At 32.8% G+C, this 12763-nt stretch overlaps 1 protein-coding gene across 1 annotated transcript; it reads right to left on the bottom strand.

The window, feature by feature from the left end:
• Positions 1 to 5070: 5070 nt before the first annotated feature.
• On the bottom strand, positions 5071 to 7192 carry LOC148202571 (uncharacterized). The gene is made up of 2 exons (XM_088109658.1): positions 6577 to 7192; positions 5071 to 5138 (listed from the first exon to the last, which is right to left on the bottom strand). The coding sequence occupies exons 1-2, from the start codon at positions 7190 to 7192 to the stop codon at positions 5071 to 5073; spliced, it is 684 nt and encodes a 227-aa protein (XP_087965784.1).
• Between the last annotated feature and the right edge of the window lie 5571 nt (positions 7193 to 12763).

Genomic DNA, 12763 nt, shown 5'->3' with positions numbered 1-12763 from the left:
AGCATGATGTTAAATCTACATAACATATCAATCATACGAGTTCAAGGTTTTTAATTTTAATTGAGAATTTACTTTTATTAAAGTTATAAACTTTAATATGATTGAATGTCTTTTTGCCAATAATTAATGATGCAATTTGATTAAAGGTTAAAACTTTAACAAGAATTAATCAATAATTTATTTTGGTTAATTACTTTTTTACTTAATGTAAGAGGTCAATAATAAACATGATTAGACATAGTAACACTTAATTGAAAATTATTTAATTGAGAGAATTTATATTGATTAATTTAAAAATTTAAGATAATAATTACTTGAACAATAATCTTTAGATAACCAAGGATAAATTCTATTTTGAAAAAAAACAATGAAATTAACCTATTTTCTTTATCATTGGTTTTATCTTTTTAAATCTTTTTATAAATTTATTTATTTCTGTTTTTTGTTATTTTGTTATTTAATCTTTTATTTATTTTATTTATCTTTATCTTTTTTTATTATTTTTATTTTACTAACCTTTTGTATAGTTTTTATAAAAATTAATGTGTTAAGAATAATTATGTGTTCATTGAGGTTAATTATGTGTTGATATCACATTAGACATCAAACAAGTCGGAAAGACGACGTCTAATGATTAAAAAAATGACTTTCGCACGGTAATGTTTAATTGTTTATTTTATTTACCCAATGTTTATTTGTTTATTTTATTTAAAAAAATATCATCGAGCATCTTTTACTTTGATTTTTTCTAAACTAACGTTAAATACTAAACGTTAAAAAGTTAGCACTAATAATTATACTCAAATAATATATTTATAACTTCTTATGAAGTAATGTTTAATTATTATTTTTCTGATCTTTAAAACAAATTATTAGCTCAACACATTCAACTAAGAAAATAAGAAGAAAAATATTTTTTAGAGAAATATAAACTATATATATTTAATCGAAAAAAAAAACTTCTATTTTAATTTAACTTTAAAACTCACTTTCAAAATACATTAAAGTTAAAAAAAAAAAAAATATCATGTAGTAATCTTGACCCCACTAAGTTGGAAAGATTTTCTATAAAAAATTGTAGTTTTATTAGTGCACGTAGTTAAAATGGGTTTGTATGTGTTTAACACAATTTCTCCTCTTTGTTGGATCAACGTCTTCATCATCATCCTATCAACCTAAAACAAATTTGATGGGACTTTGGACAAAAAAGTCTTACCCAGCTCACTAAGGTTTTACTTTTTTAGGTATCAATTTATTTATTTTTATGAAAATTGCAAATTTTAATTGTTATTTATTAAATTATAGTATTACTTGAAGATCAAATTCAAATTATTCAAAATATATATAGAATAAAAAAAGGAAAGAAAACAAAGTGAATTGCCATATTTTAAATAAAGAAACAAAAACCTTATTAAAAGCAATGGGTAAGTGTTTTTTTCAAATATTTCCTCTTTCTAAAGGTTGGAAATCAGAAATGGCTAATCAGTGAGAACAAGTTTCTCTCAAATTATAATTTTTTTTATCGTAATTATACATATAGATTTTGAAAAAAAAAATTAAGAAGCAAAGCCTTTTTAATTCAACATTTTCTTTGTAACTATTTTGATAATTAGTTAATACCAGGTAAGTAATCCCTACGAATACATTATAAATTGAGAAAATATACGGAAAGTAATTCTGAGAGTATCTTATTAAAAGTTTCACATACGTGAGTAATATTTGAGTTTCAAATTATTTTAGTCGTTCTGTTTTATTCAATATACAACTTTGATGTTTGGTGACATTTTGTTCTTTTTAAAAAAAAATCTTCAATTTTGTTATATATATATATATATATATATATATATATATATATTCTAATCAATTAAATTATTTTTTTAGTATTAAATATGTTAAATTTAGGGTTCTAATTTATCATAAATAAATTATATGAAAAATGTTTCGAAACGTAGAGTTGAGGTTAATATTTCAACATCTAGAAAGTAGTATAAGGAGTTTCATAGTTGTCTTCTACTCTAAGTATCTTTATAATCATTTTTAAATCATTCGAAAGATACATGTAGAAGGTACTCTAATGTCAAAATCAATTTAAGATTTGACAATTCAAATATTAATGAGACAGTAGATACAATTACCTATTTCCTTCTTTCAAACCTATATTTATATTTTTGAGAGTGAATCTTTGATTGACCTAATTATGATCCAATGAGTAGTAATCATATTTTATCTTAAGTTGTTCAATATTAAAACTAATTATCCAATAGAGAAAGTTGTCAACCCCTCTCCTCTCCCCACCATTGCCTATTGTTACTTATCCAGTGGAAGAGAAAACGGGTAAATCCCATATAACCTACTATATCTGACAAGTCGCACTATATATCAATCCAAACTGCATCTCTATCCCCGGGGAGTCGAAAGGGTACTCTTGGAACACCAATGGGCATAAAATGGACAAATAGTAAAATCATATATCTCAATTGACGTATTGATCAAATTTTATAACTGTCCAATCTTAATGGTAATACATTAATTTGATATTGATAATAGTTTATTTGAATGTTTAGTTGACCATGGATCTAACACCTCAAAGTAAAAGAAAAATTACATATTTTTTAAAATATATAAAGATCAAATATCTCTATTTTAAAATGAGAGAAGGAAAAGACTAAAAGTATATTCGTATATAAGATATTTATATTTTCATATCCGTTTTTACCTTATAGTGATGAAGATTAAACATATAGAGAAAAATGTTATGATATTAATGGTCCACCACTAGAATCATAATCATGGATCATGAAAATAATAGTGTCCTATTTGTGCAAACACTAGGCATTATCTACTATACCTACAATAAAGTTTACAAATTTCACCAATTCATTAAAAAGGGTAATGACTATTTATATCAATGTTTTTAGAATCACATGCTTTGTGCTTGAGATTATGTGTGATGTGTGAGCAATTATCATATGTGAGAATAATAATATTAATAATTATTACTTTGATCTTTTAATGGTAATAATTATTTGAAATCGAACTTTAGAATTGTGTCCTTTCATGATGACACTATGGTCTTCGAGTAATTATGAAAATCTTTACTTTTTTCAAAATGGGACAACCACAGTCAATGCATGAAAGCTTTTCTCCCATTTGTTGCTGTGAAAGAAACTTAGTGCTTTCATTGATTTTTAACGAAAAAGAATTATTATTTTAATTTTCTTTGCCAATTCATGAATGTAACTTTCTCCATTTTACTTTTAAGGTTTGGCCGACTTCTATATATATCTATATTTTATCCATAATAATCTTCTTAATTAAGCTCATTTTTTTCTTCACAATTTTTTCTGTCAAATTAAATTAATATATATTGAAAGAAAAAAAGCACCACAAAAATGAAATGACTGAGTGTACCTAACTTTGGTGGTAGCTACATAATCTCATCTTCAAAGGTTTGGCCGACTGTCACAATCTGCATATATACTAACCATATCCAATACCACTTCTTATATATATATATATATATATATTAATGAAATCGTGAAATAAAATCTAGATTAATATTTATATTAATGAAATAATTAAATCAAATTATTTAATCATATTATTTTTACAATTCTATATAAACGGTAATAAAATATTAAAGAAAGTTAGTATGGACAGAAAAATAAAATAATCTAATTTAGATTTTAATTTACACGAACTAATATAATTTCATCCCATTTCTCAATTTTTTGTCAAGAGAACTTCAAAATAATTCATATAGTTTCTTATTGGCTTGTCATCCTTAATTTTAGACCTAATCATATTACAGGTGTGTCATGTATGACGTGCGTTTAAATCTTTGATCTTGTTTTTTAAAAATAAATAAATGCAGATTTTATCGCTTGACCCATTACATTAATTTTATTACTCATCTTTCCTTTTTATTGCTGTATTCTAAACTTTTTAACATATTTAATTATGTTAAAATGTTTGACAGCATAACATACCGACATGTTGTTTGTAAAAAAAAATAAACATGACAAAGTGACATCATTTTTATTTTTTAAACTTTTTTCATGCACATCTGAAATTATAAAAAAAAAATTAGTGAAAATATAGTGATGAAAATGTCGACAAAATTTACAAAATAATCTAGATATATAAAATGCAGCATTAATCATTTTAGTTTGTTGTATATCTTTGAAAAGAAATATCTTTGTAAAATTGGTTGTTTATTGTAACATCCCAAAATATAGTGATAACAATAATCAGAATTAATTACATTAATCATTAAAACAGTGCAGTCTTTACAAAGAAAGACGAGGTCCAAAACGTCGAACGGTTTAAAATACAAAATGTAATGTAGCCGGCGGTATCCAAATTCTAAGACTAAACAAAAATACTAACAGCTACTACATGTCGAGCACTCTAGGGCTCGACCTTAATCCCTACTTCAACCGGATCAACATCTTCCGAAATTTCTTCTGCCAGCGCCTCTTCCAGCAGCTCACTTCCATCTGCTCCCATCCACATGGATGATCATCGCAATGACAAGACGGACGTACAAAGACGATCGACAACACAAAGAAGAGAACACAGGGTAAGCTTATGTAATTTAATTTGTACATTAAAGTATCAATTCAATCCAGTCAAACATACCAGAATGATTCAATCTAAATAAATAAACAAATATCCAACAACTATTTCTAGACAGACCGTCCGGACTGTATGAATCTGTGTAGCTACAGGCGTCCTTGCACCCGAGTGGTGTAGTAACTGGGATACACTCGACAGCTGCCACTCGAGGTTAGTCCATTTCTTACGTCGCCCATGTTAACTTATGGACTAAGGACCTCCTGTCATTCCCACGCATGAATTACTCTCCTCTACGTGAAGATGAGTATCACGGAATATCAGGATGGACCAAGCCAGCATTAGCATGCCCACAGTCATACTTTACAAAATTCCATATTCAATATATGTGAGTCGTTCCTCCTTGGAACACTCGTACAAAATTCATAAACATTTAATCACCTCATATAATGTTCCTCATTCAAAATCTTTCACCTTTATTTTCATTTTTGTCTTTCAGTCCGAGTACGTAAATATTGAACTTTCAGCCCTCTTTATGACGAGGACAAACGTGAGGAACGAGACTGAAGAATTTACCCCGTTCCAAAATAAAGTAATACCGACTACCAGATAGATGAACGACCTGTGTTAACACGGGTGCTCGACACTGTCGGTCGACCCAAATGGACGACCTGTATTAAGAAGGTTGCTCGACACTGTCGGTCGACACAGATGAATGATCTGTATTTCAAGGATGCTCGACACTGTCGGTCGACACAGATGGATGATCTATATAAGGGTGCTCGACACTGTTGATCGACACAGATGAATGATCTGTATTTCAAGGATGCTCGACACTGTCGGTCGACACAGATGGATGATCTGTATAAGGGTGCTCGACACTGTTGATCGACACAGATGGACGACATGTATTAAGAAGGGTTTTCAAGAAAAGAGTAAGAGCGCTTGGTGTAAGACCGAGCACTACCCAATACGATTACTACGTGTAAGATCGACACTGCTCATTATGAGCTCTAAGTAGAAGACCTACATAGCTCATGCTCGACCAGAACCCTTCCCAAATGAAAGTATTCCAATTCAAAGAAGTTTACTAGAACACCAAACGGTCGAGAACCGTTTAATGTCGGACATACGTTATCATAGGGAAGTTGATATTCAAGTTTCACTTACATTCTCTCGTTCCTAAGCATGTATATTTCGTATTCATACGTATCACTCATATCATACATTTCAACCAACATATATCATATTTATTCAGTAAAGCAACGTTCGACCATGCATACTCAATCGACATACATCTCATACATTCAGTTCATATCATGTTTACATACAACATACAGGTATAAATTAAATTACTAAGCTTCCCTTACCTGGATAGCAGTGTACTCCCGAAAAGCAAGGTTTTGTTCGACCTCTAACAGCGTTCTACCCTCAGGTTTCGCTCAACAACTTTCCCTTAATCGGTTACAGAACTAGGATCTGTTCGGTTCGGATTGAAGCTCACGGTGCCAGGAACGTTTCTACGGTTCTGAAACGTGAGCGGAGAAGAAGGTGATGAGTTACAGTAAAGAGAAGGTGAAGGCTTCTAGAGAGAAGTTGGAGAAAACGAAAAGTTGGGTTCTGAGGAAGAAGATGAATGGTGCAGGTGAGAGAGAGAGTCTTCAAAAATTCTAGTTGTGTTAAACTCACGTTCGTTCGAACGAACGTTTCCCAAGTTGACACCTGCACACCAACTCTGAAATGGGAAGCTTCTCCCGCGACAGGTTGCGTGTGTGCATGCAGTGTTTGGTACATTTTTAATGTTTCAGAGAAATGATGGGCGTGGCTTTCCGTGTATGCCAGAGAGGGAGGGGATCAGATTAGGTAGTGGGTTTTAATGGCTGAGAAATGATGTGGCGTGCATTAATGGTGAGGATGTCAGAAATTATCTTTGCTAAATATCAAGGGTCTTACATTCTCCCTAACTACAAAAATTTTCGTCCTCGAAAATTAAAAACTTACCCGTAAACAAGTGTGGATACAAGTCCCTCATGGCGCTCTCCACTTCCCACGTTGAGTCACCAGTTCTTGCGTCCCATAACACTTTCACCATTCGAACAGCTTTCTTCTTGTAATATCTAGTATTGCTTTCTTCAATTCGCACAGGCTGCAACTCCAACGTTCGATCTGGACGCAATTGGACGTCTTCCAACTCCAAAACATGAGAAGGGTTGGCTATGTACTTCCGGAGCTGGGAAACGTGGAAGACAGGATGAAGATTTGAGAGTTGAGGAGGTAATGCTAGCTCGTACGCCACTGGGCCAATCTTCCTTAGTATTTGATAGGGTCCGACGAACTTCGGGGATAATTTCTTTGGTCGCATAGCTCTGCCGACTCCCGTGGTTGGATTCAGTCTAAGGAATACGTGATCGCCAGCTTTGAACTCTAACGGTCTTCTTCTCTTGTCGGCATAGAACTTCTGCCTGCTCCTCGACGTTTTCAACCTCTCCTGGATTAACTTCACTTTTTCTGTCGTCTGCTGGATAAGTTCGGGTCCAGTTAGCACGTTCTCTCCTTCCTGGAACCAGCAAAGTGGTGTTCGACACTTCCTCCCATAAAGTGCTTCAAACGGTGCCATTCCAATACTCGCCTGGAAACTGTTGTTGTACGTGAACTCCACTAGCGGCAGGACCTCATCCCAGGCGCCTAAGTGATCTAGGACGCACGTTCTCAGCAAATCTTCCAGCGTCTGGATGGTCCGTTCAGACTGGCCGTCCGTCTGAGGGTGATAAGCCGAACTCATTTGTAACTTACTACCGAGCTCGCTTTGAAGTGACTGCCAAAACCGTGAAGTGAACCTTGTGTCTCGGTCAGAAATTATGCTCGACGGCACTCCATGCAGACGAACAATTTCCTGAATGTAGAGCTTGGCCAGATTGGTCATCGACATCTTCAAATTTACTGCCAGGAAATGGGCGCTCTTCGTCAGTCGATCCACGATCACCCAAATTGAGTCATGATTTCTGATCGTACGTGGTAGGTGAGTCACGAAGTCCATGGATATGCTATCCCACTTCCATTCGGGAATCTCCAACTGCTGAAGTAAGCCGCCTGGTCGTTGGTGTTCAGCCTTTGCACGCTGGCAAGTTAAACATGATGCCACAAAACGAGCGACATCACTCTTCATTCCAGGCCACCAAAATGATTTCCGGAGGTCTTGATACATCTTGGTCATGCCAGGATGCATGCTAAGACGGCTGTGGTGACCTTCCTCCAGAATAATTCTCTTCAGATCTCCATCATTCGGAATGCACGTCCGGCCCTGATAACGTAAGAAACCGTCCGTTCCAGTGTTAAACTCTTTAGCCTGATCCGTACCGAGGGCATTAAATATCTTCACTAACTCTTCATCCTCTCGTTGCTTCGTTCTGATCCGCTCAAACACGTCGCTGGATATTCTAAGGTTACAACACTTGATACTGTTCGACTCCAGCTCGAATTGTAACCTTAGGTCTCTAAAGCTTTCCACCAAACTCAGCTCGCGCACCATCATGGACGACACATGTACCACTTTTCTGCTTAGAGCGTCCGCTACCACGTTCGCCTTTCCTGGATGGTAGAGTAGCTCGAAATCATAATCCTTCAAGAACTCAAGCCACCTCCTCTGCCTCATATTCAACTCCTTCTGATCAAAGAGGTACTTGAGACTCTTGTGATCACTGAAAACTTGGAAAGTAGGTCCGTACAAGTAATGTCTCCAAATCTTCAGTGCAAAAACGACCGCTGCTAACTCCAGGTCGTGCGTTGGGTAGTTCTTCTCGTGAATTTTCAACTGTCGAGAGGCGTATGCCACTGCTCGTCTCTCTTGCATCAGCACACAGCCCAAACCTAGATGAGAGGCATCGCAATAGACTTCGAATGGTTTGGCAGTGTCTGGAATCGCTAAAACCGGAGCGCTCGTCAACCTCCGCTTAAGTTCCTGGAAACTCCCTTCACACCGATCGGTCCAAGCGAACGGGTGATCCTTGCGCGTGAGCTGTGTCAGTGGCGCTACTATCTTAGAAAATCCTTCAATGAAGCGTCGATAGTAGCCCGCGAGACCAACGAAACTCCTTACTTCCGTGACCGAACGCGGACTTTCCCATTCCATAACTGCTCGTACCTTTGCCGGGTCCACAGAGATTCCTTCAGCCGATACAACGTGCCCCAAGAACTGTACGCTCTTCATCCAAAATTCACACTTTGATAACTTGGCGTACAGTTCCTTCTCCCTCAACACGCCAAGTACAAACCGCAAGTGTTTTTCATGCTCTTCATGGCTCTTGGAGTAAATCAGGATATCATCAATGAAGACCACTACGAACTTGTCCAGATATGGTCGAAATATCCTGTTCATGTAGTCCATGAAGATTGCTGGCGCGTTCGTCACACCAAACGGCATCACTACATATAATTTATATATTAATTATATATAAATTAACATTTCTATTATTACATTTAAATGAAAATTGTAATAATTACTAATTATATACAAATTAACATTTTTATTATTACATTTAAATAGAAATTGTAGTAATTACTAATTATATACAAATTAACATTTTTATTATTACATGAAAATATTAATAATTAATAATTCAAATGGTAACAATTTAAATGGAAATTCTAATAATTACTAATAATTAACAAACGATGAGACTTGTAATCAATTATCAAGAGACCTCTAATTGATGAGTTCAGCCTTCTATAATTGATTACAAAGTTTGCTAATCGATTTACCGATGTCTGAAATAGTTTTAGGGGTGCACGATTTCACCTCTGACTCGTGTCAGGAGGCATAACTTCTTCATTTAAAGTAGTATGGGCCCACGACTTGCTTAAATGAGTAACTTTTAAAAATTATCTATATCCATAAAATGCTTTTTAAATTTGCTTATACACGTAAGAAAACCGAAATGAGTTTGTGTAAGAGTTGGTGTTATGGATAGTGAAGAATATTTAGGAAAGAAAAATCCATAAGAAATATATTTGCTTGGTGGTGAAAGTTACACAGATGCAGAGTTCCATGACCACCAAAATAATGAATTGAGTTTAGGGTTAGGCTTTAGTTGTGGAAGGGAGAGAGTTGATCTCCCGACAGCAGCAGTTGCACAACACTACTGAAGAGTGGCAATAAGTCAGCAGCTGAAGGGCAGGCCAAATCTGTATAGGGTCCATTTTTCCACATAATGGGATGTCCAAGTTCACTTCTGCAACAGTTTTTTTTATGCACACACATACACATGATTATGCAAAGGTTAGTGAGAGAGAAAGAGTGTGTGTTTTTGTGCTCTTTGACAAAAATGGAATCTCTGAGTGAAAGCATGACCAATAAGAAAGGGACTTTCTAGGCCTTTGTGGGAAATGTGTGCCCTAGATTCAATGACTCCAGCCTACACAATTTAGTTGGACAGAGACACATTTTTTTTCACCCTTTTCTACCCTTTTCTTTTCTTTAATACTTTTTATATATTCATTTCAATTTCAACTATCTTCAAATAATATACCATCAATCAGCAAGTATACAAGGGATTGATTGTTCAATTTAGAATATGAAATTTCTGTTACCATTCTGTTACTTAAAAATATCTAAAGGATTGAAGTAAAAATGCATATTTATTAAACTCACAGTTGACTACAAACAAAGTCTCACGTAAGATAAAATAAGAGATGAATATGAATTTATATACACATAAAATACTTTCATTGGTAAGAGACCTATAAAATAAGAAATGGATATGAGTTTATATACACGTAAAATACTTCTAACTGGTAAAAGATCTTTTAGAGTGGTACCAAAATAGTGTATCCGAAAAAGGAGTGAATAGTATAAGCACTGATATGCAGTGACGAAATAAACGTCCACACACAGACCCTCGCGGAGTACTATGTATATCAGACAGTGAGTTTATGATAACTGTCTTAGAAACATGTTACATATATGATTTGGTGATGGTGGTGTAATTTTTTTATTTTTTTTATGGAGAGACATTGTATATGGAAACTAAATACGAGAATTCGGAGGAATTCACATGGTTTGCAAAAAAGCATTAGTGTTTTTGTAACAGATTACAGTGACAGATAGAGAAAAGTGTGTTCTTTATCAGGTGGTGGAGGCAACAGCTACAGTTCATGTGATTCTCGAAAGTTTTTGGGAGGATTTGGAGATGTGATATATCAGTGAGAGTAACACTGATAATTGTACCTCAGCTGCACGTTTTTCTTTAATTCATAACCTGTGCTTATGAACAATTAAGATTGACTATTATATAGATGAATTTTGCATAGGATTTTGATAAGGAACTTTTATAGTGTGAGGAAATTTAATCACTTCAATAAAAAATAAAAAATTATTTGAATAGAGTAGTTCGATTTTTTTGTGTTTTAAATAAATTTATTTAATTTCTATCATATAAAAAAATTGCTTTGAAAAGAAACCATATATACAAAATTTTTTATTAAAGTATTTGGAGTTTAACCATCAATATAAGATTTGAGAATACCTTCAATTCAAATATTAAAACAATGAGTGTGAAAGTATTTTTCATATATATTATTCATGTGATAAATTCATCTCCAAGTAATGTTAGACTTTTAACTATACATCTGAATTGGTCACAGTTGCAATTTTTTGTGAGCATATTTATATATGTTTTTAGTAAAACATGGTTTGAAAAAGAAAAAAGAAGGTGCACGATGAAAGGAAGAGAAAGTGTATAACTGAAAACAAATCGAAAAGGTTTGAGTGAGTGTGTAAAAGGAAGATGGACCACGACCTATATACTCTTTCTTTTCAAAATTTCTGCATGCATAGAAACCTATGAAACATGGTTTTAGTACGGTTGTTTCCTACTTCCTATGCATCACTTTTCATGTTAAAGAAAATTCCATCTTATCATCACAAAAAAGAAAGCGTGGTTCAATTTTAATAGCTACTGTTTTTTGGCATATTAAGTTTTCAGATAAAAAGAAAAAGAATAAACATTCCATCTTATCTTCAAACTAGTGTGCTTCGATTTTAATTAGGATTTCTGTAATCTAGATTGTAGGTTAATTATTTTATTTTTAGAAGGAATAACGCTTTGTTTTGAATGAAAAGGCCTGTGTGAGAATTTTTTTTTTAATGTGAGGAGTAAATTTACAAATTAGTAATATAAAGTCAAAAGATAAAGATTAGTTAGTAATAAATCACATAACTACTTAAGGTATCAGTGTGTGTTTTCTCTGAATTTTGATAGTTAATATAAGTAAAATTTTATTAACATGCACCCTCTTATTTTTGAAGAAAAAAAAAGTTAACAAGTTTCATTTAGAGTATATTTTATGAAATTTATAGTTATAATTTGCTAACTTGGACCTTGTAAAAAGTAAGTTAATATAAGTTAGCAAGTCACATCTTAGGTGTATTTTAGAATATTTTTTAATACATATTATATATATATATATATATATATATATATATATATACACACACACACACACGTTTGGTTTGTTAAAGTTTTTCTTAAGATGTTACGATGGTTTAATGTTTTCATTTTTTGTTTTCTTAACCTTATTTCAATCTCAGTCTATCTATTATTTAAAAAGGAAAAAAAAAACTCTGCTGTTTAATTCTTTTTTTCTTTTGTCTTTCGTCGTTGTAAATGTTTATCATACAATTATCACTTTAAAAATATTCGGAACTAGCAATGATTTTATGCGTTAAGGTTGGATGTAGAGTAATTTTATAAAATTTAATTGGAATACAATGACAAAATAAAGACTGTTACCTGATTGATTTTGTTGGATTTTGTTTGTGATGATTTATAATTGATTTTTTTTTTCTAAATACTTAGAAAAACATGATAGTGAAAAACAAAAGTAAAAAATTGGGTAGTTCCCCTTCTTATTTGTTACATACATATATATCATTTACCTTAAATTTTAAATATTATTTAATGTAATACAATTCAAATTTTATGAACATAAAAAATATGTGTAGAGCATCAATATCCTTCAAACAAATTTGCTAAAATAATAAATTAATTTCAAATAAGTTCATGCTAATACGACTCTCATGAAAACTTTTGTTTATTAAACCCGTTACCATTCTTAATATATAATGCTTTTTTTATTGAATCTACTCCCTTTCATTTCATATTATGAAATGATAATAATAATAAAAAAAATA

The sequence above is a fragment of the Vigna umbellata genome, chromosome 3 (assembly GCF_029865625.1).
Source record: "Vigna umbellata cultivar VRB3 chromosome 3, Vumbellata_1.0, whole genome shotgun sequence".
Taxonomy (NCBI): domain Eukaryota; kingdom Viridiplantae; phylum Streptophyta; class Magnoliopsida; order Fabales; family Fabaceae; genus Vigna; species Vigna umbellata.
This window is presented reverse-complemented; position numbering and strand designations above follow the sequence as displayed.